This window comes from Apus apus, chromosome 4, assembly GCF_020740795.1.
Source record: "Apus apus isolate bApuApu2 chromosome 4, bApuApu2.pri.cur, whole genome shotgun sequence".
NCBI classification, from domain to species: domain Eukaryota; kingdom Metazoa; phylum Chordata; class Aves; order Apodiformes; family Apodidae; genus Apus; species Apus apus.
Genome location: NC_067285.1, coordinates 99,537,773 through 99,565,637, shown reverse-complemented (window position 1 = coordinate 99,565,637; position 27,865 = coordinate 99,537,773). Strand labels below are relative to the sequence as shown.

General features: G+C 39.5%; 2 protein-coding genes across 4 annotated transcripts in view; one reads left to right on the top strand and one right to left on the bottom strand.

The window, feature by feature from the left end:
* FBXL5 (F-box and leucine rich repeat protein 5) overlaps positions 1-27,865 on the bottom strand; it is a 73,396-nt gene that overhangs the window by 44,196 nt on the left and 1,335 nt on the right. Inside the window, exon 2 of the mRNA XM_051617905.1 lies at positions 7,940-8,107. The gene's annotated coding sequence lies outside the window, so the exon portion shown is untranslated. The remainder of the gene's footprint in view (positions 1-7,939; positions 8,108-27,865) is intronic.
* Positions 36-17,008, top strand: LOC127384031 (ADP-ribosyl cyclase/cyclic ADP-ribose hydrolase 2-like). Of its 3 annotated transcripts, none has more exons than XM_051617909.1 (9): positions 36-419; positions 4,471-4,600; positions 5,719-5,854; positions 6,314-6,396; positions 6,981-7,057; positions 10,054-10,146; positions 12,169-12,255; positions 12,765-12,824; positions 16,631-17,008. In XM_051617909.1, exons 1-9 carry the CDS (start codon positions 253-255, stop codon positions 16,632-16,634), a joined length of 837 nt encoding a protein of 278 aa, XP_051473869.1. In that variant the 5' UTR covers positions 36-252; the 3' UTR covers positions 16,635-17,008. The 3 variants fall into 3 exon arrangements, with proteins under 3 accessions (XP_051473869.1, XP_051473867.1, XP_051473868.1); XM_051617907.1 differs by lacking the exon at positions 16,631-17,008 and adding an exon at positions 15,948-16,447; XM_051617908.1 differs by lacking the exon at positions 16,631-17,008 and adding an exon at positions 14,386-16,036.

Sequence of the window (27,865 nt, the reverse complement as noted above, 5' to 3'; positions counted from 1 at the left end):
TTTCTCAAGTGGGGAACAGTTAGGCACGAGGAAGTGATGTGTCCTTGTGCTGCAATCGATCCAGGAAACAGATTACAGTCCCCACCAAGATTCAGATTTCCGTCTAACTTTGTCCTTTGTCTTCAGGGCTATACCCAGTATTGCAAATACTAAATTTTAAGCCTCCAGTTTTCCAATTACATTGTATCATTTAACTCTCTTTCCCCCCCCCCCTATCTCTTTTTTAAGAACTTGGGTTGTCAAGATTTCATTATGAAGAGTTTTTTTTTGTCCCTCTTACTTGTCTGTGTTCTGGGTATGAACAGCTTCTCAGAAGTGCAGGGAAGGAAATGGAAAGGTGAAGGTACGACAGAACACCTGGAAAGTATTGTCATTGGAAGATGCTATGATTATATTAGAACTATGAATCCTTCTGTTGGGTAAGTTTTTGCTTGTTTCTGGATTCGTTTTTTATGTTCTGTTTTAAATCATTATTAATCAGAAGCCTGATGTTTTGCTTATAGCCATGCAAGTCATCCTATTGAAGCCAGCTTGCTGCTTGTAGCTGTCTGGAAGCAAAAAATGAACTCTGATGGATGTCATATTAATAAAAGTAGTGTAATTAAGGCAAGAGTTTTCATCCTTCTGCTTTTTATTTCACATTTCTCCTCCCCTAGTGCCACAGTGTTCTGTAAGAAGGTGGCACAGACATGGTGGAGGTGGTATTTGTGAAGTACCAAATCTGATGTGCTCCTGCTTTACTTTAAAGACCAGCTTTACTTTGCATGCTTTGTATGTCATGTAAGGGAAAGCACCACACTTTTCAGCTGTCTGGTGGTACTGGAAGAGACTGTTTAGCTGGTCCACCTGAAAAATCAGGTAGGAATCAAATGCTGAAGTATGATTACCCGTGAGCTTCCATTGTCTGTGTTACACAGAACTGGAGGTAAGTGGCACGCTGCTAAAAAGACTTTTTCTGTCTTCCTTACATTGTCTGGGCTTTGGTAAAAAAGAAAAAAAACTAAGGACTGTCTCCTGGAGTTTAGTCTTTATTGTGCCACTAAAATTTCAAAGCCACTTCCAAAGTTTATCCTTTTTTACAGTTTGTACACTTGTATCATTATTAAGTCAGCTCTTACTGCTTCAGTTAAGTTTAATTTCTGTCTTTCCTGGAAGATAGCATTGCTCCTTCACGCAATATGAATATAGTTGGCAGATGTCTCTAGTGATATGAGTCAGTTCAAAAGTCAGTTTACTGAAGTCCATTTTACACTCATTGTTCCTCCACATTGTCTGACTCCTCCAGTTAAAGATTCCCTTACATTTTGGAGGAAGCTGCACTTTTGCTGGCAATTACATGTTCATGAATGGAAAAATGAGTTAAAAACACTTGCAGTCTTGATTTTTTGTTATATTTCCCCTGAGTGTTTCAGACAAGCTTGGACAGACAGGCAAACCTGCTGTTGCTGCCACTGGTCTCTGATCAGCCAGCGCTGCACCAGCGCCGTCCAGAGAGGGCAGCTCTCGGTATCCACTTCCTCCTGTTCCACTTCTCCAAAAGTTTCAGTTAACGTGCTCACTTCAGGTCTCGTCTGGCTGCCAGCAGACACTGACAACCACCACGTCTTGACCTTCCACACCGGAGCACCAGTAGTTTGCCTGCAGGCACCAGGAGGACAGGGTGGTTCTCCCATTGCCGCCACTGGTCTCACCCCGGAGGGGACAACTGACAGTCCCTTTTGCTCTGAAGGGTCTCAGAACAGTTCAAGTGGCTAAGAGACACCCCAGCTCAGGTGGAGACATTTAAGAAGGCCCGTGACAGGGAAATCAGAGCACATCTAGGCTCAGGCTTGGACCTGCATCTCACAGATGTCCTTACAGACAAATGCAGTTAACAGAAGTAACTTCATTTATATCTGAGGCAGGACATGACTAATAATATAATGCATTGAAATGAGCAACATGAAGGATTGTTATTGTGGAAATGTTACCTTTATTGTTAACTGATTTGGACTTTTAGAAATATAAATACAATGCTCTTGTAAGTATTTCTGTATGTCTCATGTTTATGACAGTTTTGTAGTCTAATTATTTTCTATGATATTTTCACAACGTCATTCTAAATTTGGTAAGTCAGAACACATTGATCAAAGTGTGCTTACTCAGAATAGCATGAAGCCAGGCTGGACATTAGGACTACTTTCCTGAATTAAGGCTTAGAATGGCATTTAAAAAAGAAGAGCTGCACCATTAATTTAATATTATGTGTTTTTTCTCTTTCCCTTAGTCTATAAGCAAATAGTGTAACTGAAACAAAATGGAAATTTCACATTGCACAGGTGCAAAACAGATATTCTAATTATTTGTAACCCCTTCTGTTTATTATCTGTTTCTTAATTGCCCCCAGGGTAACTTTTACAGAGGCATAGCCACCTAGATAGATTTTGTTTCTGAATTTATGTGTAAATAGAGTAATTTTTAAAAAATACTTTGCTAACAGGAAAGAAGATAGCACAGCCTGTCTTTACACTGCAACATACTTAAAACAAAGATTTTTATAGAAAGGTAAGAAAAAGCTTCGCTTTACATTAAAACAGAATGTACAAAATGGCAGTTAAAAGAGGCATTTTACAAAATGCTGTGGTCATGTAGAAGTGAGGCATTTGAATGAAGATAGTATTTGAATTTTTCTAATAGGAGTATGCCATAAAACACACATGTTCCTGTAGTGCATTTCCTCCATATTTCTTTATTCGTAGTATATAATGGAAGTTTGGAACATACTTTTTTTTTAAAACTGACTAGTATAAAACAAATGTAATATCACTCTTTATTCTATATTAACTTTACGAGGAATTGTCCTGAACTGCAGTTCTTCCCCACCCTGTAGGTTCAAAAAGTATTTTTGCCAGCTAAGAAATTTTCAGTAACAACAGAATAACCCTTCTGATTTACAAGCTGTTCAAACCTGGATGAGAAGACATGAAGAAAAAAATTGCAGGAGGTGATAACCAGAAAATTACTGCTGGATTCAACTGTCAAGAAATATGTTAGAGAGTTCAGTTGATGATAATTTTCAAGTGCTAGCATGAAAATGCTTACAGTAGACTGCTCTTTAGCAGAATGAGACATACATATATACAGCTGTCAGAAGCTGAACAGCTTGAAAACAGAAATATGGTGCAAATCCTCTTTCTATCAAGTAAGGCTATTTAAACATTGGAACTACTGATAAAGGGTCATCTTGCATCACCGAAGATGTTCGGATCCAAGATCCCATATTTGCTTATGATATATTGGCGTTTTTTATACAGTTGTTGGAAGCATGGCCAGAGACTACTGTGGTCTGTTTCCTGCATGGGAGCTGCATTGCTCATCACAAAGCAGTCCTTTAAAGTATCTGTGACATTCAGCATCACAAAGCAGCTCCTAAAAGAATCTCATGAGGAGAAGCGCCTTCAGAATCCTCGCTGTCTGTGGATGACATTAAATGAGCAGAACACTGTAATGGCATTTTGGTTTACTTATCAGGTCTACTGTTGTTCAAGCTACAACTTTGCAATTACAGCTGTTAGCGCTATGAACTCTGTCTGCACATAAAATACATTATTCTGTTCTGCAGAGTGTTAGAGGATAGACATAACCACCTATGTGGGAAAGATACTATGGGGAAGTGGTGAAATTGGAATTTCCCTTTTTAATCACTCCAGGCAGGCTCAGAGCTGTGACAGATGAGATGGACACCTCCATCCCTTGGTGGCCTGGCCTGTGCCTCTGTGGGTGATTCTTGTTTCCAAGAGAGAGCTGGCAGAAGGGGACTGTCAAAGTGCACAGCCTAGCATCTTATTTCAGGCCCCCTACATGAGCAGGTTAAATGTTGAATCCTAAGAAGATTCTTGTAGCTACTGCGCAGTGACAGCACATGTCCCACACTGTCACCGTACTCATTTCAGCAAGGGAAAGCTGCATAATCCTAGGGCCTACATATACAGAAGTAATCTCTTTGTCAAAACTATTATGCTACCATTGAAACCTTTCAGTAACCGCTCCTGCACTTGAATTTGATGTTTTAAGAGTAATTTTACATTCCTGTTGCTTTGCACATTCAGCTACACTTCAATTGAAATGGCATTTTGAATCTGGAAAATGTAAAAGAAAACTCTTTTCTTTAGTATTTCTACAATGCTGGGCAGAAAGCTCACTTTGTACACTGTACTTTTCTAAGGTTTTTGTTGAATTACTATGGATTTCTAACTCCACACTACTATTTTCATTGCTACTTCTTCCCAATCTTCTGCTGTTACAAGTCAGGAAAATACAAGACCTGTATGTGCTTCCTGGGTTGCAAGTTTTCTACCACCTTCACTTCAGTTTTCTATCTTAAACTTGTGAGGTTTTTAATTTGGGAATCTAAAGAAGTTGGGAATAAATTACTTTCTGTCTTTGCTTTGGAGAAACAATTCTGCTATTTGTTTGATTCAATTATTACAGTGAGAAGAATTGTTCAGAAATGTGGGAAGCATTTAAAAACGCATTTATTAACAAGGATCCTTGCAGTATTCTACCTGAGGACTATGAATTATTTATCAACCTGTCATTGCACACAATTCCACCTAACAAGGTAATGATTCTTGGTGTTACGTTAACAGTCCTGTGACTTCCAGCAGATTTTCCATGACACAGTTAAAAATTGACCAAGAATCATTCTGCAGCTGAGTTAGGATTCATTATTTTTGGCCCGTCTGTAGTTTACAAACTGAGCTTGAGCTTTATGGCATTTTTCAGTGTGTTTGGCTGCATTTATTTTATGCATTAACTTCTCAGCAACTTCTCTATTTTCATTCTACAAAGATCCCTCCTTTTTCCTGCCATGCCAGGAACTCTGTTGCTGTTCCTGAACTTCCACTTCTACTTTTCCTCAAGTTAGGTGCTCTGCTGGCAAAGCCTGCACTTGCTATCATCTTTTGCTTGCACTCCTCATAGCCAAGTCTCAAGGAAATTACAAGTTAAACATTGACACGTTAAACAAGCATAAGCAGAAATAAGATAGGACAACATTATATGCTAGTAAGAAATAAGGATTTGATGTGCTGGCAGTTGCAGAGAACTGTGAAACTGCAAAACCATGGCTGTTCATGCTGTCCTATCAGAATGTGTGCTTTGGCCTTCTCTAAAAGGTAATGCTTTATAGCAGTTTTTCTTCTAGCATTATTATTCCTAATTATTTCTTATCTCTAAATGATACAAGCTAAACCAACAAATATTCCTGTTGACATAGCTGAATTTATGAAAGAGTTTTGCATACAAAGAAGTAACAGCCAGACATATGATTTTTTCACACCATAAACCAACACAGCAGTGTGACAGAATTCTGGTAAGATACATCTGGTTTATAAATATCTGTCTTCTCTTTTTTCTCCCTTTTCCTAAATCTGTCTGCTGAGGAAGGCAAAGCTAGGCCTAACTGTATTTAATGTAGGTCTATATCTATTCCCATCAAGGGATAAATGCACCTCAAGCCTCAAGTGATCAGAATTTGCACTACTGGAAAAACCCCCACTTTGTTCAACCCCACTTTGTTCTTCTAGAGAGGTAGCTAACATTTCTGGTTATTAGCTTGATTTTGAAAGAAATACTAAAACATGTCTTAAACTGTTTTCAACACTTCATAATCTCATTGTATTCATATCCAAGTGATGGTTCATTTATTCTGGTTTTTTCCCCCTTTTTTTTATATAGTCTCTGTTCTGGGAAAACAATCAGCTGCTAGTCAATAGCTTTGCTGACAGAGGCCGTCGCTACATGTCTGTGGGTGACACCCTGTTTGGCTACTTTGCAGACTTTCTAAACTGGTGTGGACAGGCAAACAGCACTGGTAAGGCGATGGGTGCTATATTAAATATCTGTCTGTAAAACAATAATAGAGACCAACTTCTGTGTTCTGGCAGAGCAAATTTTGCTCTTACCTCAAGAAAAATCGGGTAGCTTCACTGTCTCATTCTCTTCTGTTTTGTGTGAATATTTAACATAGCAGTCAGGGGAGCACACAGTAAAATTTAAACACTGCTGCATGGAGATAAACCTCCTTCTCAGTCCTCTTAGAGTATACAGTTAGAGCTGTTTCAGCAAATTGTTGAATCCGCAGAATGTCACTGTATAAATTGCAAAGGATGGAAAATGATAGGAAAAAATACAACTGTCAGTTTTCAGTGTGTTGTCAGACCATCTTGTGTGTTCAGTGAGTAATACAGGAACGTGTTTAAATGCTTTCTAAGGTAACATTTTATGGTTGTTAACATCTCTCTAATAGCACTAATCAAATGCTTTTCTGCAGAACTGGACTATGAATCTTGCCCTACCACGGAGGAATGTGAAAACAATGCAGTGGAATCTTTCTGGAGGATGGCATCTATCACTGTAAATAGTGCATTAGTCCTGAGTTTAGTCCTGACTTCATACATTAGTGAGTGTGTCCTGGGTGGTTCAGGAAAACATCGCCCAATCAAAACAGATTTAAGTCTGTAACTGTGCTAGATTATTTCCTCTGATACAAATATACTTTTTAAAACTGGGTACAGTGCTTTAGCAAGAGCAGCCTTATCTTCACCTTAGCTTGGTAATGTGTTAAAATTCTGTGTTAGCTTTATAAATACACATTAATAATACACTGAGCACTATAAGCACACTAGTTGTCAAGCTGAATACATGTCCTAAAGTGACATTTGACAGCCTTTATTCACAGATCAAATCCAGCACAGAGTGCCAAAATGCTTTCTTCCTAGGTTTGAGAAAATAGTTTGAGAAGATGCATTGAATTAATGCACTGGCTGGTTAGTTCTTGTCCTCTCTACTGCAGTGACCTGCTAGGGTGCTAGTTTGATATTATTATTACAATTCTGGTATTCTTCTTGGTAAAATTCTTTCCTTGGTCATTGTTGCTTGCAATACAATACTAAGACATATGACAAATCTGTAAGATTAAAACCTGTTATGTATTGCAGTATGCACAGCAGAGTTCTGGGGTGATACACGTCTTGTTGAATGGTTCTGCAGCTGGAGGAGCTTATCCAGAGCCAGGGTAAGAAAACTGATTTATTTATGTGTATTTATGTATTTATTTATTTATCCCTGTAAAAAAAAGGGTCAAGCAGTCGTTTGGGTCTTCTGTTGCAGAAAGCATGAGAAGTGCAGCTGGAAGAGCCTGTTGCATCTAAGTCTGCTGAGTTATTGGAACAACTGTTAATTGTCCCCAGCTGTAGGAATTAACATGAAATGGCTTAAAACAATCCTTTTGACTCCTGCATTTTACAAACTGCTATGGCAAGCAGGATAAATGCCTTTTGAAAGCAGTCTTCAGGTCAGCCAAAATAGTGTGGCAAAATGTGTTTGTCTTCAAAAAGATGAGCATTGCAAAATTTCCATTGAGGGACATCTCCAGGGAGCACGTCGTTACAAGGAGTGTAGCCTCTGTCAGTCCTAGGAGCAAACTCAGTATGTTCTATAGGGAAAGCGCCTGTTATTTCTCCAGGACCAAGACAAGAGGTAGTTTGAGATCCATAACGGTTTAAGAAAGCAAAAAAGCTCATTGAGAAACATATTAACAAGGATTAGCTTCCTCTTCTCCTTATTCCCTTGTATATTAGGGACAGATGTGTTTTTCCTGATTTGCAAGTGTATCACTATGCAGAAGTTCATCTGAGCTTATATTTACAATTTATTATAAAAGTGCACCCTTAAGAACTTTTACTGAATAGGTAGCTGTAGTGACTGCCTTTGATAAAAAATACGTCTTCCCTTAGCTCAGTAAATATGGTGTCCAAAGCAGATTAAAAAAACATATTTAAAAAAAACATAGAACAAATCCTCCTCCTCTTGTGTACTCACTGAGGACTAAAAACATTTAATTTTATTTCCAGATAGAAGAGAAACAAGAACCATCTGTTCCAAAATGCCTAATTACCTTTGTCCCCCAAAAGGTCCATCTCTGTATACAGCTTTCAGCTAATCAAGTAGATGGTCTCCTCGGGTTGATCAGGTGGTCAGCTGGGATCAAATTGTCTGCAGATGATAATACGTGGTAGCAGGTCAATGCCCAGAATCCAGTACAGTTTCCTTATTTCAGGAACCCCTGAAACATAAATTAATTATTTTCATCAGTTCCCTGTATTGCCTGTCTGGTGGTGTTGTGACCAGTGAAATCTCTGCCTCTGGAATATAGCCTGCCAAGAAAAAAAACAAAGCAAAATACTCAGTCTGTTTTCTTTAATGTGTTCTGGTCCATTTATGACTGATTTTTTTTTAAAGACCTTGTTCAAAAGAGGCTTAGAGATGAATAATTAATAGCAGAAAGTAATCTGAAAGATCTACCTGTTCCCAAGCATCTCTCTGGTCTGTTTTCAAGCATTTCAAAGCCACTTCCAAAGTTTATCCTTTTTTACAGTTTGTACACTTATATCATTATTAAGTCAGCTCTTACTGCTTCAGTTAAGTTTAATTTCTGTCTTTCCTGGAAGATAGCATTGCTCATTCACACAATATTAATATAGTTGGCAGATGTCTCTAGTGATATGAGTCAGTTCAAAAGTCAGTTTACTGAAGTCCATTTTACACTCATTGTTCCTCCACATTGTCTGACTCCTCCAGTTAAAGATTCCCTTACATTTTGGAGGAAGCTGCACTTTTGCTGGCAATTACATGTTCATGAATGGAAAAATGAGTTAAAAACACTTGCAATCTTGATTTTTTGTTATATTTCCCCTGAGTGTTTAAGACAAGCTTGGACAGACAGGCAAACCTGCTGTTGCTGCCACTGGTCTCTGATCAGCCAGCGCTGCACCAGCGCCGTCCAGAGAGGGCAGCTCTCGGTATCCACTTCCTCCTGTTCCACTTCTCCAAAAGTTTCAGTTAACGTGCTCACTTCAGGTCTCGTCTGGCTGCCAGCAGACACTGACAACCACCACGTCTTGACCTTCCACACCGGAGCACCAGTAGTTTGCCTGCAGGCACCAGGAGGACAGGGTGGTTCTCCCATTGCCGCCACTGGTCTCACCCCGGAGGGGACAACTGACAGTCCCTTTTGCTCTGAAGGGTCTCAGAACAGTTCAAGTGGCTAAGAGACACCCCAGCTCAGGTGGAGACATTTAAGAAGGCCCATGACAGGGAAATCAGAGCACATCTAGGCTCAGGCTTGGACCTGCATCTCACAGATGTCCTTACAGACAAATGCATCCTTTGGATTTGGCATTGTTGGATTAGACATTAGGAGGAAATTCTCTCCTCTGAGGGTGGTGAGACGCTGGCACAGGCTGCTCAGAGAAGCTGTAAATGCCCCCTCCCTGGAGCTGTTCAAGGCCAGGTTGGATTGGGCTTTGAGCAACCTGGTCTAGGGAGAGGTGTCCCTGACCACGGCAGTGGAATTGGAACTGGATGATCTTTAAGGTCCCGTCCAGCCCAAACCATTCTGTGCTTGAGTTGTCATTTTATTATCTTGTTTTAATTGTATTTAAAGACCTACAAAGTCGATTTACACAAAGCAATCAAGTGAAAGATGCCCTAGGCCAAGGATGGACATGTCTGGAAGTTTCTCCTTTATGGTCTTAGCTATCCTAGGAAATAGTTCATGTTCCTGTTGCTGTGATTTTGTACCAAACAGCCTTGTGGCTGTTGTTATGTTTCTCTTTAAAGCAAAATTGTCTTGTGTCGAAAAGCAGTAACTGCAAGAATTAACTTTTCCTTTTTTTACTAAGTATCAAATGGTTTTGGGTTTTTTTGCATTTTTTGTAATTCACATTCTAGTTCACCTCTGAGTTGTAAGTTTGTTTCAGCTGAGCCCATATAAGATTACAACTATGAAAACAAAACTTCTTACTGAAAAGCTTTGCCCTTTGAGGACATTCAGAATGTGACTCAGATTTTTTCTGCTCTAAGTTGGGACTGATTGTAATCAGAAGATATAAATGTAAAAATGGAGTAAGCCCATATCCCACAGCATGATCAGAGCCTTGATTAATGCAAATGAAAAATATATTATTTCTTTTTTGTGTTCTTCATAGTTCTAATTTTTTTTTTAATCAGCTTTTTTGCAGATTACGAAATACCTAATCTCCAGAAAGACAAAATCACACAAATTGTAATCTGGGTTGTGGATGATATTGAAGGACCAGATATGTAAGTTGTCTTCCAAAAAAATTAAGTTTTCCCTTTTGGATGTCTTTAAAATTTCACCTTAGCTTTCTGTTTGAGTATAATTGTATAGCAATTAAACTTAAATGTTTTCACTATCACATAAAGCACACCCTGCCATTCCCAAAGAGTATACAAATAGCAGAATTACAAAAATATAAATAAATGCTAATATTATGTATGTAGTCCAGTCTTAGGTAGAGGGAAGTGCATGTGTATCTCATATCTTGAGTGAAGATATAGCACACAGTTTTACTAAAACAAGAATAAATCTGAATTTCAGATTAAATGCTGACATGAAATATTTATTTTGCCTTGCCATATGTATTATTTTAATTTGCACCTGTCTTAACTGTTTTAAAATAATTAGAAGCAGAGAAATACGACTGGGGGGCTCATCTTCTCTCAATATTTAAAATTAATCTAATATAAAAAGTAGGCTTTAAAAAGATCTCATTTTGCTGTTAGTTTAATTAAAAAAAAAAAAAAAACAAAACACAAAAAAACCCAAACAAATAAAAAAATCAAAACAGATCAGTCTAAACAGAATAACCTATTGGTAAATAGCCAAAGACCAAGTGATGATTTTAACAGAAACATAATGGAAACTGGACTCTGAAGCTAAAAAATTAAATCATTCGGCCAGAAATTAGGCCTTGTTTGGGACTGATTAAAGGAAGAATTAAATAATGTATTGATGATATCTTTTGTGGGGGTCCCTAGAGATGTGCATAGATGAATCTAGGGTAGAGGAACAGAAGAAATCGGTTTTACCCCAACCACCCACAGGGTCCCTGCAGTTGAATATAACGTGGTAGCATTTCATTGGTCTTAAAACTCCCCTGACTGAAGAAGGCCAGAGAAATGGGCTCAGAAGTCACCCTGTTCACCACTGGTGGCTGAATCTCTGGTGTCATCTGCATTCTCAGGAACGTGAGGTGTACGTTCTTGCTACTCAGCACTTCTTATTTGCATCCATTAATTTTGTGTCATTTCCCTTTGACATCTCATCTCTTTGCTTTTCTTCCATTCAGTTTTGGCATGGTGAAATTTAACGTAGTGCTGTGGAGTCTATGAAGCTGTGGAGCTATGAACTGTGGAATCTAGTTCAGATTAGTGGTTTTCAGCCTTTACCTTTAAATCGCCCTTCGGGAAAAAACAAATGAACAAAACTCCAAAAAAAACCCACAAAAACAAAACAAACCCCCAAAAAACCCCATACGAGCTCATCTTTGCAAAAGTTGCCCTTATTACAAAGAAAAATTAAGCAGTGAATCTTAATTTATTTTTCAGTTTGTGCTCGTCTGGATGCATAGGAATATTTGTGTATTTTTATTAATTGCTTTTTACAGTTATTTTGTTGGTCCCCTTATAATTTCTTTAGAGTTGTGAGTATTTTACTGACCATGGGGTAAGTAGCACTGGCCTTGGTGCAAATTTTAGATATCTCAGTAGGTTCTGTACTATGCTAAACTTTCTTTAGCTATTTGGGCCAGAAACTTAAAAAACAGTGTTAGACACAGAAGCTGGGTTTAGGATTGTTTCTGTTTTTTTTCTCTCTCCTTGTCTTTTTGTGTTGTTCTGTATTCGAGAGAGTACAAGAATAATTCTAATTTATAATAACCAACTTATTCTGTAAAGAGCTTTGGCACCACATACACAGCTGCCAAATATTACAAATTAAACACTTACTATTTTACAAAATTGTTTAGCTCTTTTTTTGTTTGTTGAGTGAAATATTAAAGGTGGGAATATTGGTTAATAGAATCTGCAAATGCTACACTTGCTGAAACAAATCTTCCAGTCTCTGCAAAATGAGTATAAAATGTTAAATGACCATAAGCAAATGAAGTATTATAAATAGCAATGTACACCAGTTTTCTGTAGGTGTTAAGGAATATTGAAGAGGGAAAGCAATGAGGATTTACTTCACTAACTCCATCAAGTTCAGTGAAAGGAAATTAGATAATAAAAGACTTGCAATAATATTAGAATTCTCTCTCACAGAGATTCTTGTGGAACTCATACTGTACAGATATTAGAAAACAGGCTGAAAACCCTTGGTTATGATGTCACCTGCACTGACAATTACAAGTAAGTGAAAATTCTTCTTTAATATGGTGTATTTGCAGAAGCATCTAATCTATTTCAAATTATTTCTTACCATCCAAAACTTAAGTGCCATTAATATTGTGTCTTTAGTAAGAAACGGATACATTGGAGGGGTGAGGACACATTTTTCAGGCTTAGCATTTTTCATTCATGAATTGGGCAAAACACTAAACCATACTGTATAATTAAGTGAGCCACTGTACTTAACCAGTGTTAGACACAGAAGATGGCCTCATGTATTCTGCTTCACTGTAAAACCTTTATATGGATGGAAAATCTACACAGCAGTTAAAACCAGCACTGAATGTCTGCAGAATTACTAGTTTTTCCCAGTAGTATTCACAGCTCTAGCTATCCACAGTAAATTGTAAGATAAATGTAATGAAAGGGAAGATTTAGACATGATTACACTGTTGGGTTTGTTTCATTTTTTCTGTTGTTTTCCTCAGTTTTCTGTCTGAAAGCTGCTAAATAAAGTTATATATTCACAGGACTGTAGTGTTCTTACTCTGTCTGGATTATCCTGATGATTCTAAGTGCATCCTTTCATCGTAAGTAAAAGAAGCCCAATCCATCCTCATTGTCATTACAATCAAATAAACAATGCAGAAGTCAACAGTTCAACAGATTCCATCTCTGACATCTATTATTTATCACCCATATGCAGTGTACAGTATTCTTGAATTTGTTACTTACTGTGGATTGAGAGAGCGGTTTCTGTCTACATACTGTGCACAACTGTCAGCACCTGCTGTTCCAAATTTGGTGTTAATCCGTTCTCATCAATCACACAATCACACTGTATATGACTGATGGTATGAATGAAGTTTGTAAACGCCAGGGTTCTGATGCAAAATCTTACAAATTTGAAATTGTTTTCATCAATATTCTTCCTAGAATAATGACATTGTAGGTCAAATGGCAACAGATCTAAAGGACATTTCTCCAGCTACTGGAATATTAATTTCCAAATTTTGAGGAAGTTTTTTTTTTTTCATCTTCTGTTTTGTGTGCAAACCCAATTTCTATATGTAATGTATTTATCTTGGGCCAGTAGGTTATCTGCAGAGAATGCAGATTACATCTAAAATACATTTTTCTTAATTAGCAAGCATCACTCCCAAACGAGGTTTTAATAGTTTTCCTTCCTATCCATATTTTTCTTTATTATATAAAGAGGAAAAAATTAATTTATTATGTATGTCAGTGAATTTACAGTAAAGATGATGGTGTCCAGCTGTGGCCAGCTTCTTAATCTATATGCTGTTGCATGGATAGGTACACATAAGGTACTTGAACATGTGAATGCAAAAACTTCGTCACAGTTTGGAAAGCTGCAGGATACATAGATGCCTAAAATTTGTTCTCTAGTTATACTATTTTTATGCATAACTGATATTTTTGGCCACATCCTATCTCTTACTGTCCTTTCTGCCCTAATTCAAGTACCTGCAAATCTTCTGTATGTTGATATCCACGTAATACTGCAATGATAACTTCTGCTAGAAAAACCTGATTTGCTGCCCCTGGTTATGGCAGCAGAGAGGTGTGACTCCTGCTTGTCTGCCTCCGGTTATGTGGCAGTAGTCCCTCATGCAGTACAGAAAAGGAGGTGTGCATCACTTTCAGTAGTATTTTAATACATCTGTGGTTTTTAATATGTCCTTACAGAGAAAATGAGTATTCTCTGTTCCTGATGGTCACAGAAAGCTTTTATTCATCGTGTTGTGTGACAACATTCCTTCTTAGATCCAAATTACATCCCAGCACCAATCTATAAATGTAACCTATAAATGTGTGATGAGAACAGTGGCGTTTCGGATACCACTGATAGTTCCAGACTCCTTCTAGGTAATAAATCATAGAATAGGCTTTCAGTCCTGTTAAGGTGTGTTTGTTACTGGATACCACTTCCATGGTGGGTTTCCTTGATCTGACAGTGAATGCTAAGGCAATTTGTTCATGTGTCAAAGGATAATATAGTTGTCCCATGAAAAATTTCAGCTGTGAATGTGGTTACAATGTTAACAAACTGGAGGAAAAAAGTCTTCACAGAACTTTAAAAAATACAATATAGTGAACCCTTGACAGAAGATTTTTCTCTTCTCTCAGGTTTTAAACCACTTCCCTCAAAGTTTTGTGATGTGGGTACATTCCTCAGCTGAGAAAACCTGGATGAGAAGGCTTTTGGAAACCGTGTTTTTTTCCTTTCACCTAAGGGATGCACATACCAGTTCTCCAGTATTACCACATAATGCTTGCAGGGGAGCAGCCACCCCTTTATTTTCATCCATGGCAGTACTTAAATTAACATAATCACTAGCATGTTCTAAGCACCAGCCTCATGCCCTTCTGGGGTGACTAAGCAACTCAGTTCTTATAATCTCCCTTAGAAGTTTCTTTTCTTCTTTCCTCCCTGAGGCCTCTGTTCCCCCCTGTATGCATGGCAATGTAATAAGCTTGAAGCACTTCATATCTGTGCTATCCCTAATCAAGAAAGAGCTTCCCACTCTGAATACTATCATTGCTTCTCCCTGAAATTTAAGTAGCCAAAATACTTTGAGCCAATGAATACTTACACTCTTACCCAAATCACTTCCTTCTCTTCAATAAATAACATCTCAGTTGAAATTAGCAGCCCTTTCAGAAAAAAACCTTAAGCAGATGTATATAAATGATTTGATGATTATCTTTTAGATCTGTTTTCTCTGTGGATGGATCCCCACTCTCTGATGGTCCATTAACTGACATGGGAACAGTTTGGTCAGTAGTAGTATCACTATTAAGAGTGTGTATCTGTTGGGAAAAGCTTTCCTTTGCAGAGTGGGGGCTCAGTGCACACCCAGTGTTCATAAATAGTGAGGCCAGGCATGCAGGCTCTGTTGCATCCCCTTTCACCATGGCTATTTGCTGTTACAAGACTGATAGATGTCTTCTCAGCCTCCACAGAATAATGTCCCAAGCCCCAAAACATAAAGAGTTGTGCAAGTGACTTCTTTTGTCACGGTGACTCCTGTCACATTGGCCTACAAAGGAGAGGGCTGCGTCAGGGCAGCAGAGGGATGGCCTAGAAGGTGCTGTAATGTACCTGGGGCTTCTTAGGTAGTGACAGTGCCCCTTAGCTCCCCTCCAGACTTGAACTATGTTGCTGCTGAGTCAAAATTTGGACTTTGGCTTCTTGACACTTGTTTGAAGAAAACTTGTAAGTAACAAAATACCCGCTAGATGGCATAGATGGCTTACAAACAGAAGCCGAGAGGTCGCCAGATGCAAGCTATTAGTGGAGGTATTTATGACAGTATTGCAATGTCAGGGAGACTTAGAAAGGGATCTGGATACTGTATCAAGTGCTGAAAAAATATAAACTTCTAGGACCACTGCTGTCTAGAAGATCTCTATACAATGTCAAGCATCAGGCCAGAGACAGTAAATGGATGTGGAGAGACAAGGAGGCTCAGCAATTAAGTAAGAAGGAGCGTTCCCAGGGTTTGCACAGATATCCTGTTTATAAAGTCATGACAGCCAAAGGGAATCTGGTGGTGAGCTCCTATAAAGTGACTTCTAGCTTAGCACTTGGACTGCAAACTTCATCCCTGGCAACAAACCCCTGATATTTAAAAGAATCCTAACTCAGCTCTGTGCTGTGAACATCCTTTTTGTTTTCTTTTCTTCAGATCTGCACCAGCAGCACAAAGAGGACCCATATCTTCAGACAGAGGAGGCAGCTGGAACAAGCTCATGTTTGTTTCTTTTGCAGGCTTTTTGTTCAGATTTGCTTTAGTGTAGTAAGTTAATCAACTGAATCTATATAATCTGTTTGCTTTAGCTGGCTATAAATTTGGCTTAAACTAATTTCTAACCACAATTTCACCCTGATTCTGGGACTGGCAAACCTGCATATAAAACCCCTGAGTACTTCTATCTAGTTACCAACTGTTTTTTCTGCTATCTATATATGAACTACTTTTTAAAAAGTTATTCTTCTGCTGAAAGTCTCATCTTTTATTTCCTTTTCTTGAAGAGAAGAAATCCATTGCTAGTTCTTCTTATCCTTATTATCCAGAATTAAACTAGGAATAATGTTTCCTGTTCACATATTTCAGAAAGGAAAGTGGAACTATGCCTGTTGTACATCTCCCACACAGCTTACTTGTTAATAAAAACAGTCCCAGCATTTGGCCTTGGAAATTGATTGTCATCCTTTGGGAAGAGGAAATATGAATTCAGATGGGAAAGAGCTTAGATTGCTCACCTGACTCCAACAGTCAGGAACACCAGGCCTAGAAAGTTCTACATGTTTTTCACCATGATGTGATGGTTGATCACCATTATGTGTTTTATGGCATATCAAATTCAGATGAGAACCTGCCAAGTCAGACATCTACCTGCATCCAGTGAACTCAGCATGCTTCAGAATATACTGCAGAGAGAGCAGATGCTGTCTGAAAAGTCTCTTGGATTACTTCTCTGAATTATCTAAGTGTTCCAGCTAGATGCTCCTCTAAACCACTAAGACATCCAGCTACCAAGATGACACCTAAATCTTTGGAAAAAATAGTTGTTCTTCTAAAAATAACTTTAAGTAGCAGTTTTTTGCAGATTCTCTGTTAGCTTCTCTATTATTTCCTTGTGTTTGTATTAGCTGGTTGTCAGGAAATTAGAATAGGATGTTCCTGTTATCTTAGTGCATCTATTTTAGGACTCTTGTATGTTTGAAAATATCTAATATAAAATATTATATCTAATATATCTATATCTAATATAAAATATCTAAAATATTAAGTTGTTAGTTGTCTGGCTTCCATTCCTGTAATAATCTTTAATTTAGATTTAATGCAAATCCCTTTTTATTACACATATAGTTGTGTTTGCTTGTCTCACAGCTGGGTTTAGGCTCCAGCTTGAAGAATTTTTGTGTCTGTTTCAGCAACAAATCAGAAGTTACAGACATTTGAAAATCTGGGCTGTATTGCTCCTCAAAATTGCTCCCTACCTATGCTGAAACTTTGGTCCTTTGATTAGTTCCTTCAACATCCTTCTCATTTTTATTGCTTGTTTGATGCTGTCCTTAACAGCAGACAAGAGAATAATAAGAGAGAGATCGGTTTGTAACACAGGCGCATCTCAGATAACTAAACCAAACTTGATCAGTCTTCTCTTTGCCCACAGCAGAGCACATGATGACACATTTTGGACCACAGGCTGCAGAGACTCTGCATATGAGGCTCACAGAAAGGTGTCCGAGCTATCGTTTGGTCTAGGGTTGTCCCACCCACTGACCTGGGTGTTGTAGCATGTGTGAGATTCAGAGAATAGCTTAATACCCTTAACAAGCCATTTGCCTCTTAGGCAGCTTCTATCCACAAGCCAAGCATCCCAGCTGGCCGACTTTTGCTCTCCAGCCTATGAAAGCTTTTCAGCCTATGGATGTCATCCACCCCAGCAGTGCAGTCAGTGCTGACATAATTTATGATACCAAACACACTGTAGAAAGTGCTAGAAAATTCAATTTTGGGAAAAAAAAAAAAAAAAAGTAGGATAGATACAATTCAAGTAATTTTACTTTATTTACTTCCTAACCTTATATCTAGAACACCACACTCAGAAAACTCTTGCAGTGTTTTCTCATTCCTAATGGTATAGACCCTTTTCCCACTACTTTAACTCAGTAGCAAAGGAAGCAATCTTTTCAATGAAGTGTCTCAAACTTGCTGGAAAAAGCTTGAGAAGATCTGTAAAGATTTTTAGCTAACCAACTACTATGGCTGGGGGAAAAAAAAAAAAAAAAAAAAAGGCAAAGTTTTAGATACACAGCCTTCCTGAGATCTTAAAGGTAGCAAATTTCAAGCTGAGTGTGGGTTGTTTGTTCTGAGTTTAATATAATGGCCTTAGTCTGTGTGAAGGACCCTTGTGGCTGCATCTCGGAAGAAGAGGGGCAGAAGTGTCAGCAAAGCAAGAAACAACAAGGTCATTTGTTATTGCAGGAGGAAGGGAGAGACATGAACAAAAAAGCTGTGAACAAGATAATCTATTCTATCTCTGTCTTCTTTATTTCTACACCTACAAAGTGTATGAATAGTGCTATTTACACATGTATCTTACACTTGTGTGGTGAGAGTCAGCTAGGGAATGCCTGTGCTCTGTCTTGAACACTACGTAAATGCTCTGATTGAACTCAAAGCTCAAGAAGTTGTGCAATACTTACTGTTACAAGAAAACCAACTAACTCTTTTGATAGTTTTCAGTTGGATTAGCTACAAGTAATCTTGATGTATTCTGCTTCAACAATAGAGGGTGTAAAGGCTGCTTTTAGCAGAGTCAAGAAGTGTGGTTTAAAATAGCTCAGTATGGGGAGGTACCGTCTTAATTTAGCCAAGCGTTGGGTAGCTCAAGCACTTCACAAGCATTTCTGATTTTCAGGTTTTTTCTAATTCCAGCTTCTGCCTAGTCTAAATTTACTTGCCATTTTATTTTAAATGTGAAGAATATAATCTGCCAGATTTTATTTCTAATCTGCGGGTGTCTGATTTCCTACAGTTTTCTGTGAATTCTGGAGGCAGGCTCAGAGGAGACCCCGGTTCGCTTACTGCAGCAGCGCAGCTCAAGTGCAGGCTAGCAGGGAGAGGGGGGCAGGACACTGGGGCCTGGGATGGTGGCACATCCGTAACCTCACAGCATGTCAGAGCATCCACCCTGCCTGGGCAGCCCCTCTTTGCCTGCCTTCTCTTTCCTGCAGCCAGGAAGCAGGAGCAGAAGTGAGGATTAGATTTACTTCTGTATAGGAATGAAGAGTGTGACACAAAAGAGTTCTAAAGTGGTCCACAAAATGAGCAAAGACAGGAAATATTACCTTAGTATCAGTAGCTTCCACAGGTCTGTGTGCAGAAATGCAGAGCATCTTGTAATGTACATGATGATTTGCTATAGGTAGTTTGACGCTAACAGACATTAACAGATTTACACAGGACTGCAGCATCCAGCTGTATTAAAAATGAAGTGATATACATAATGTTTTAATATGAAACATTTTCCCCGTTGAATTCAGGTCTGGAGACACCTGTTTTTCAGTACTACTAGTATAACTAGAAATGATTGAAACATTTTTAATCTCTATTTGAAACACCCTGCTGAACATTACGAGGCTTGTATGAGTTTACGGAGAGGGGCAGATGCCTTTTATACATTAAGATTTCTCCAAATTTGTCTCAGCTGTTACATGAGACATTGCAAAGAAGCTGGTGAAGGGCCTAGATAATAGATCTTATGAAGAACACTTGAGGGAGCTGTGAATGTTTAGTTTGAGAAAGAGGAGGCTGAGGGGAGACCTCATCAGTCTCTACAACTGTGAGGGACCAGCCCTCCAGACCTATTTTGGGAAATAGTATCGAAACCCCATTGTAGCCCCTGCTCATATGCATCCCAAAAGGCCTGCCTGGGAGGACAGAGACTGCAGTAATGGCCTGCACACAGGCCTGCAGAGATGAGATAATGACAATGATTCAGATAACGATGGTGATCGAGGGGCGGAGGGGACGGAGGTCCACTCCAGCTGCTCACACATGTATGGCTCAATCACACGTAGTCATTCTGAAATCAAGATTCTAGGCCTATGAAATAGGGGGCTGCCATGGTGGGCTTTGGGAGTTTCATCAACACTGACCATGGACACCGACCCTCCCGTTGGCTGGACCAACATCGCTGGATCCAGGACCAGTGATTTTCCTGTCCTCTTTATCTCTTTCTTTTTCCCCACCCCCCCTTCTTCTCACCTTTTTCTTCTCATCCCCCTTTCCTTACTTAATATATATATGCAGGTGGTTTTGTTTAGGTTGCTCAATATTAACTCCTACTAGTGTAATAAATGTGTTATTTGTTCTAAACAGACCTTGTGTGTTGCTGCACCTTAATCTGATCAAGGGGTATTGGACGGTTGAGCTTTTACTCGGACCATAATACATTTACTCTCTCTGGGAAAAGATCAGGTCTGAGAGAAGGATTTTGAGCAGAGCTGCACCTCGGCTCCTCTCTGAAGGAAGTCTAGAAAGCAAGGGGATTCAGTCCTCATCTCCCTGGGCTGCCCAGTCTGAGCTGTGACACGTACAGGACTGGATCCAGCCGCACCCAGGCTCCTCTATTGCAGCAGGAGCTTAGAAAGCAAGGGGGTCCAGTTCTAACCTTCCTTGGTTATTAATCTGGGCCGTGTCAACTACTACCGGAAAGGTCATTGTAGAGAGGTTGGGACAGGTCTCTTTTCACATGTAATTAGCGACAGAAGAAGAGGGAATGGCTTCAAGCTGCAACAGGATAGGTTTAGACTGGACATTTGGAAAATTTTTTTCACAGAAAGAGTGGTTAGACACTGGAACAGGCTGCCCAGGGAGGTGGTTGAGTCCCCATCCCTGAATGTGTTTAAGAGTCGTTTGGATGTGGTGTTGGTGGATATGGTTTAGGGGAGAACTTTGCAGAGCAGGGATGATGGTTGGACTCAGTGATCCCAAGGGTCTTTTCCAATTTGAATAGTTCTATGATTCTATGAGTTACTTCAAAATTTTAGCAGAATATGTGAGCGGAAAATTGTGATGTTGGAAGTTTTATAGAAGGAAAATGAAGGAGGGAATTATAATACACGTTTCCTTTTGGTAGCAGGCAGCAAAGTAAAGTTACTAGTCCTTTATGTGTGGCTGCTTGACTAGGAATGCCTCTGTGCTATGTAAGCAGTAAGTGCAGCATGTTCCTAAACATGCAGAGAGGGGTTCCTCTAGAACTGTGTGTCTGGAGTAACTTGAGTTATACCATTAGTTTCAGTAATTAAAAATGAAATAGCATTTTTTAATCCATGTATTTGTCTGGGCATCTCTTACTGACTACACTTTATATGATCTGGTGTCAGCTGCTAATGTGTGCTTGGATAAATTCTTCACAAGGAATGTGAATATTGCAGGTAGAAACTAGAATTATAGGTAAAGAATTTGGCAAATGTTTGACCACCAAAATGCAGAAAGATCTTTTTCTTTTCCCACTTGCAACAGGTGAAGTCATGAGAGCTGAGAAAATGACGGATGTTCTATATGCTACACTAAATCAAGTTATAGGTGTGGAAAAGTGCCGTTTTGAAAAGCAGCAAGTGAAGAAGCACATGAGCAGAAATAAGTATTCCACGGAAATTTCATCTTGCACTACCAAATCCCAGCTTTAGGACATGCTGGCCTGTGTTATGGTCCATTCTTACTTCTCCCATTGTTTTAATGAAAGGTGTCAGAAAATCCAGAGATGGTATTTCCACAAAGCAGAATGAATGCTCTGGGGTTTCACCCTGAACTTTCTGTCTCCACTGTCTATTAGCATGGTGTTAAGTTACAAAAGAGCTGCGAGTATGACATGAAAAAAAGAGTGATGACAAGCAAAGCATATGGCATATATAATGCAAAAGGTTAAGAACAGTAAGCATAACTCATGAACTTGGAAGCCACAGCATCCAATTCTGGACAAATATTTATACTTATGTAAACAAAAGCATACTTTACGTAATTGACAGCCAGGAAACATCCAGTTTTTCAAGTTTCTTGTTCCTTGACCTTTGAACTATCACATGGATTGTTTCCAAGTGGCATATCTACACCATATAGATTTCTTAGGAGAAATTTTGCTATTTACACACTCCTGGACTTGCAGAGCATACTTTTCTATCAACTTTGTTTCCTCAGCTGCCTCAGCGGGATGGGAGCCTGCTGGGTATTTCTCCTCAGAATGTGTGAGCAGCATAATAATTAGACCTGGCCAGAAAACAAGCACTCAGTTTCATGAAAGTGGTGAGGTTACTGCATTTGCTTTTCCTCTGTATTAAAACGAAACCTTAAAAATATTTTGCACAAAAGAAAGTACAGCAACCTCATCAGAAATCACGGTATAGGTTATAGCTTTGGATAGCTCTCACTTACTTGCGAACTCTTACGTATCTCAAGTACAAAATATTTTCTTCATAGTCTTACTCATGTTGAATGCAGGATTCATTAAACATGTCTCTCACTTTGCAGATCAGTGCTTTAAACACTATACCCTAGAATGTGGTCGGTTTGTGGGTTTTTTTTTAAATTTGTCTAGGACATAATTGTATGGTGCTATGATTTTCTGTCTAAATAGAAAGGCATATAAAAAGCTAAAGGGGAAGGTGATACAGAAGAGTGAAGCAACCTGTCTCCTCAGACTGTTCTGGAGCTGCTCCACAGCTTGTGACCCCACTCCACCTCCTTCTCCACAAGCCATGTTTTTGTATGTAGGGGATCTTTCAGCACATCGCCTTTCTCCCTGAGAGTATCAATGCACAAAGCCCAGCTATGACTTTGTTTTGTTGCAAACGTACCACTTTGGCTGAGAAAGAAACTGGAACTGCAAAATGCAAAAAGCAGCCTTGGTGACAGCAGGAAATTCTTCAGGCAACAGCAAAGCTTAGGGAGCACCTGTACAACTGCCAGGCCCTCCAAGCTGAGGAGAAGGAGCAGATGGCCTGACATTCAAGAGAGCCAGCAAAGGAAACAAGCACCGAACGGGAAGGAAGAAGCTTGGTCCAAAGGGGGAGAACTTCTTGGACTTTTTGAGATCTTTGTTTGCAATAAACAAAGAAAAAATCAGTCATTAGTGTCTGTTACCCTGTCTCACACTGAACAGCACAGTCAGTGCTGTCGTGGCTCCAACAGGCAAGCTCGCGCAGCAGCAAGCGGAGAAGCAAGCGCTAAGCAGACAGACAGGGAGAAAGGAACTTGGCTGTGCACGTCTCTGCAGGGAATGATTAAGGAACAGCTGTTCCCAAACACCCCTTCTGGGTACATGAGCTTTAAATGCACATCCCATCATAACATTATTAGTTTGTAAGGGAGTCAGAACTACAGTAGAGTTTGAAACATATAAGCTGAAAGACAGATGTCACAACTTCTGAGAATGATCAGGGTACTACATTTCAATTCTATGTTCTTATATACATCTGTGTTCTTGTCAGTGTATCTATCTCACAGGATCCTACTGAAATAATCTGACTGTTGATAAATCCCATAGTAGAAAGAAGCAGCTTAAAAACTAGTCATTCCAGGGCTGTTTCAGCAGAGCACAACACTAAGGAAAAAGCAGGCCAATAAATTAGGGCCCTGAAAAGCTCTCATGCCTAATGCTATCTGTGTTGCCTGCTGTGAAACCATAATATGTAAAAGATAGGAGCTTGTTTTCTATATGGTGTTTGTTAGGAGTTTCCTGATAATTCAAGATTTTAGAAAAAAAAAAAAGCATATATAGAACAAAAAAGCCTTTCAAAACATCCCAGAATCATTACTTAAATAAAAACTTTACAGAAAATAGAGAAATAGGAATAATTACCCATACAAAGACAAAACAACCTTACCTATCCAGGAAATCAGAAAGGTTTGGAAAGTAATTTACTGATCAGGAAAATTTAGCACTTACTGATAAAAGATTTCTCCGTAGTAAAGCACAATGTTTCATGAGAGGAAAAGACACGGAGCTTCCTTTATTTCTTCAATTGTGATTTCCCATTTGAAAGTAAAGGCATTTGGAAGGACAGAATAAGGTAAGACAGAGATTGTATCACAGTGTTCAAGGGAACTGAAGAGTCCACAATCATTTCTTCTTTATCAAATCCCTAAGAATTAATTTTTAAAAAAAAGGAAAACAAACAAAAAAAAATTGATCCTGACACAGCCATGCTGTAACTCTCTACAACAGCTTCCCTTAATCTCAACTATTTTTTTCCAAAAATATACATCTAAGGGAAAGTATTTCTTAAAATCTTTTATAAATGAGTGATGGATGGGTGTTAGAAACCTTGTAAAAGCCTGAACATTAACTATTCATAAGACACTTTCGCATGCTAGAGAGGGACTTGTTACAAGGGCATGTAGTGATAGGACAAGGGAGAATGGTTTCAAACTGAAAGAAGGTAGATTTAGATTGGATATTAGGAAGAAATTATTTACTGTGAGGATGGTGAGACACTGACGCAGGTTGCCCAAAGAAGTTCTGGTTGCCCCATCCCTGGAAGTGTTTAAGGCCAGGTTGGATGGAGTTTTGAGGAACCTGGTCTTGTGGGAGTTGCCCCTGCCCACTCCAATCCAAACCACTATATGATTCTACAGCAATAAATCTTCCAAGAGAAGATCCAGAAAGGATAATTTCTTCCACTACCTATAGAACATTGTAGAGAAGATGAAGCCATACTCTTTTTCAGGGGTGCACATTCAAGCTTAGTCAGGAATTCCTCATTTGGTCAAGCTGGCTTACTGCCACAATATTGACCTCCTGCCCATCAGGATAGACCACTCTTGGCTTTGAGGAGATTGTCCTTGAATCAACTTGCTCTCTTGGGCTCCTTTGACGTTCAGGGTCCCCTGGAGTCAGACCTATCAAGTCTCTGAAAAAGCCACAGTCATTCAGTCACAAATGTTTCTGTCACACCAGACTGAGTGAATCTATGATTCTCTATGTGTGTTTTCCTTCACAATGCCATTTTTTGAACATTTTCTAAGCAGTAATTTCTGACATTATTCTGATCATAAAATTCCCCATCCTGCTGATAAGCATCTAGAAACGGGTCACTAACTCCATGGGTTTTGAGAAAACTACTGGTAGGCGAATTTATCCCAAATAAAACAGTGAAGCACCCCTCTAGTGCACCAGGTCACTGAAAGACAACCCACTGAGTGCTGGTGCCCAGCACTGGAGTGCTGGACTGATTTGTCCTGGGAAGTTGATTTTGCATGGACAAAGACAAACTGTGGAAGTGTGGCTGAGGCAGAGAGCTGCACAAGGTGGCAAGAGCAGCTGGGGGTGTGGAGGGAGGAATTCCCGGCACAACCCAAGCAAGTCCACCAGGCACTATCCCATGCCCTTCTAAGCTTATTCCCAACTGCAGATCTGACGAGTGACAGATAGATGAACCGGACCATCCAGTGATTCACACACTGGAATGAAATAGCTGTGTGCTGGTGGCCTTAAGTCATGGTCCACTCTGCCCCTCAGCAGTACACAAGTATTGTATTTGAGAAACGAGAGGCAGTAGGGATGGGGGAAGGAGACTGGTGTGAGCCTGTGCAAGTACAGGAAGGTTTTGCCTTGAATGAAACTTCTCAGTTCAGATGTTGCTTTGTCATTTGCTGGCTCCTTCTGGCTCTACAGTTCAAAACTGGTGCATTGGCCTGAGGATGCAGTCCAGCATGAAATGTGTCATACATGTGCTTCTTCACATTGTTTACACAAAAAAAGCATAGTATTTACTAATTTTATTTCTATTGCTTTTTCTTTCCTTATACCCTCAGCTTCCTACCCAAGTCTTGAGATGAGGAGTGGCCACACCACATACAGCCAGGAGTGCATGTAGGGTAATGAAAAGGTCACTGACAAAGCTACATGACAGTGGTGACATTTGGTCCTCCCACACTCTCCTCTTGTGTGAGAACCCATAGGAAAAACATAGTACATTCCGGTTGAGAGAGCATAATATGTTATTGAGAAGAAACAGGCATCATGCTGGTCAGCACAGGCTGATCCAGCATTCTCATTTCCCCACCTAAACCCCTCAGCAGCACATGATACAAAGTGAATAACTTCCACATGGAAAAACAGGCTGCTTACAAGTGATACAGATGAAAGAGACGGAAAGCCCCAGCAGCCTGTAGTGGACAAACTGCAAATAATTACTTGTGGGTGCCATTTTCCATGATAACTTTCTGCACTCCAGATCCAGCAGCTTGAGCCTGTGGCCCAGTGGCCAGGAGGGCCTGCTCTCACCTGTAGCACTCAGAGGAGGACCTCTGCTTGAAGCAGCATGGATGACTTTGCAGTTTCAAACCTACATGCTCTATGGGAGGCTAACTCCAAAATGTACCTTCAGCATGGAGCTATGTGCATGCATCCACAGCTAGATGCAGCAATAACACTGGTGGGACATGGCACGTCTCCTACCCAAGTGACAGCATTTACAGCAGCAGATAATGGCAATGGTCCCTCTGCATAGCTCTCGACCTTCCTAGGATATCTGCTCTTGAGGATATACTGATCATAAACACCATCTGCAGAACCTGCAAGTAGCAGTGGGAGCTAGCTGCTTTTCTCTTACAATACTCTGAGGAGTATATAAGCAGGCTGATAAATTATACATAATACAGGTCCATTCCATTCTGTGATTCTTACGGCAGTCCCCTGCTGCAATACATGGTATCAAACAGAGGCTGGCAATTACGTGCCTGTAGTATTTCTACCTTCTGACCTTTTAGACCCACTTTCTAATCACCCCACCCAAAGATTTAGGGCTAATGCTGGCAGAAGAACAGATACACCTTGATAAGACCAGGACTAGTTTAGATTTACTAGTTTGGAAATTCACATAGCTCAGAGGGCTCCAAATGTTGGCTATCAATTTACCAGACACAGTGCTTTTAAAACAGTAAATTTCCTTATAGAAGGCAAAAATGACTACTAGAAAACTAGTTCTAGAAGGGTAGAGATCCATGAGTGCTTCACTGCAATCTCAAGGGAATTCTAAATTGCAATTCCTGGAAGTCCTATTGAGGGTACTGAATTCCTGTGGAATAAAGTCAGTCACCTTAAGGTTATCTGCTTGTGAAAACTGCTTAGGAAAGAAGTAGAATCCAGCTCATTGCACAGACCTAAAAAGGGATGCAAGAACTTGTCAAACACTCTGCTTTTCACCTCCCTTCGTCCTTCCTCAGTTCATTTCAGTGCTCCTCTCCTGCCACCCTGTTCAAGGAATACTGTTTCATCCCTTCTTCACTAAGACACCATTATCATCTTAGTTATGCCTCTCAGGGAAATATTCTTGGGCCAGAACATTTGAAAGGAGTAAGTTCATGCTCACGTTCATACTGGGAAAGAAACTACCACCTTATGAACCACTTGGAGTATGTGCTTTTACTGGCCTTTCTGCTGCCCTCTCTACTCTGCTTGTCATGTTTACTCATCCTGATTAGGCTGCCAAGGCTAGCTGAAAGGACACATGACATTTACTTGCCATTCCTCATGAAGTTGTGGAGGTGTTACAAGATCAGCAGCACGTACACCTTCCAGAGCTACAGAGCCTGAATTTGCTTCATTTATTTTTTCTTAGTGTGTCAGTGTCATATCTGAACAGAAGAAAAACATTTTCTCACATCAGATTACTGAAAAACATTGTTTTCTAAAAGTTTCAAACTTTTAAATTAACTGTTCCACTGTTCTACTCTAAAAGCAGCTTCTAGACTTAATGAAGATAGGTATCTTCAATATCCAGAGCAAGCAGAGATTGCCTTTTACTGCATAAGCTGCTTAGGGTAGCTAGTTATTTTTCTTGCAGCAAGTATTCGTTTAGTTAATGAAACTGAAGAGCAGGAAGTTGAAAACAAGCAAAGAAATATTACAGAAAAATAAACCAATTCCATAATCTCTCGTGTATAAAAAAAGATCAGGGAGTTCAGCTGCCAGTACCTTGAATTAATATTTACAGGATGATGAAAACAAGAAACAAATAAAGAATAATAATGTCAGCCTGCCAAGGCAAAGCCTACATGCTCACTGGAAGGATTATGGAGAAAAC

Coding starts and splice junctions, on each gene's coding strand:
- LOC127384031 (XM_051617907.1), top strand. CDS start 253: ATGAAGAGTTTTTTTTTGTCCCTCTTACTTGTCTGTGTTCTGGGTATG. Junction 10,147..12,168: donor GATATTGAAGGACCAGATAT/GTAAGTTGTCTT, acceptor TCTCTCTCACAG/AGATTCTTGTGGAACTCATA. Junction 12,825..15,947: donor TCTAAGTGCATCCTTTCATC/GTAAGTAAAAGA, acceptor TCTTTTCTTCAG/ATCTGCACCAGCAGCACAAA.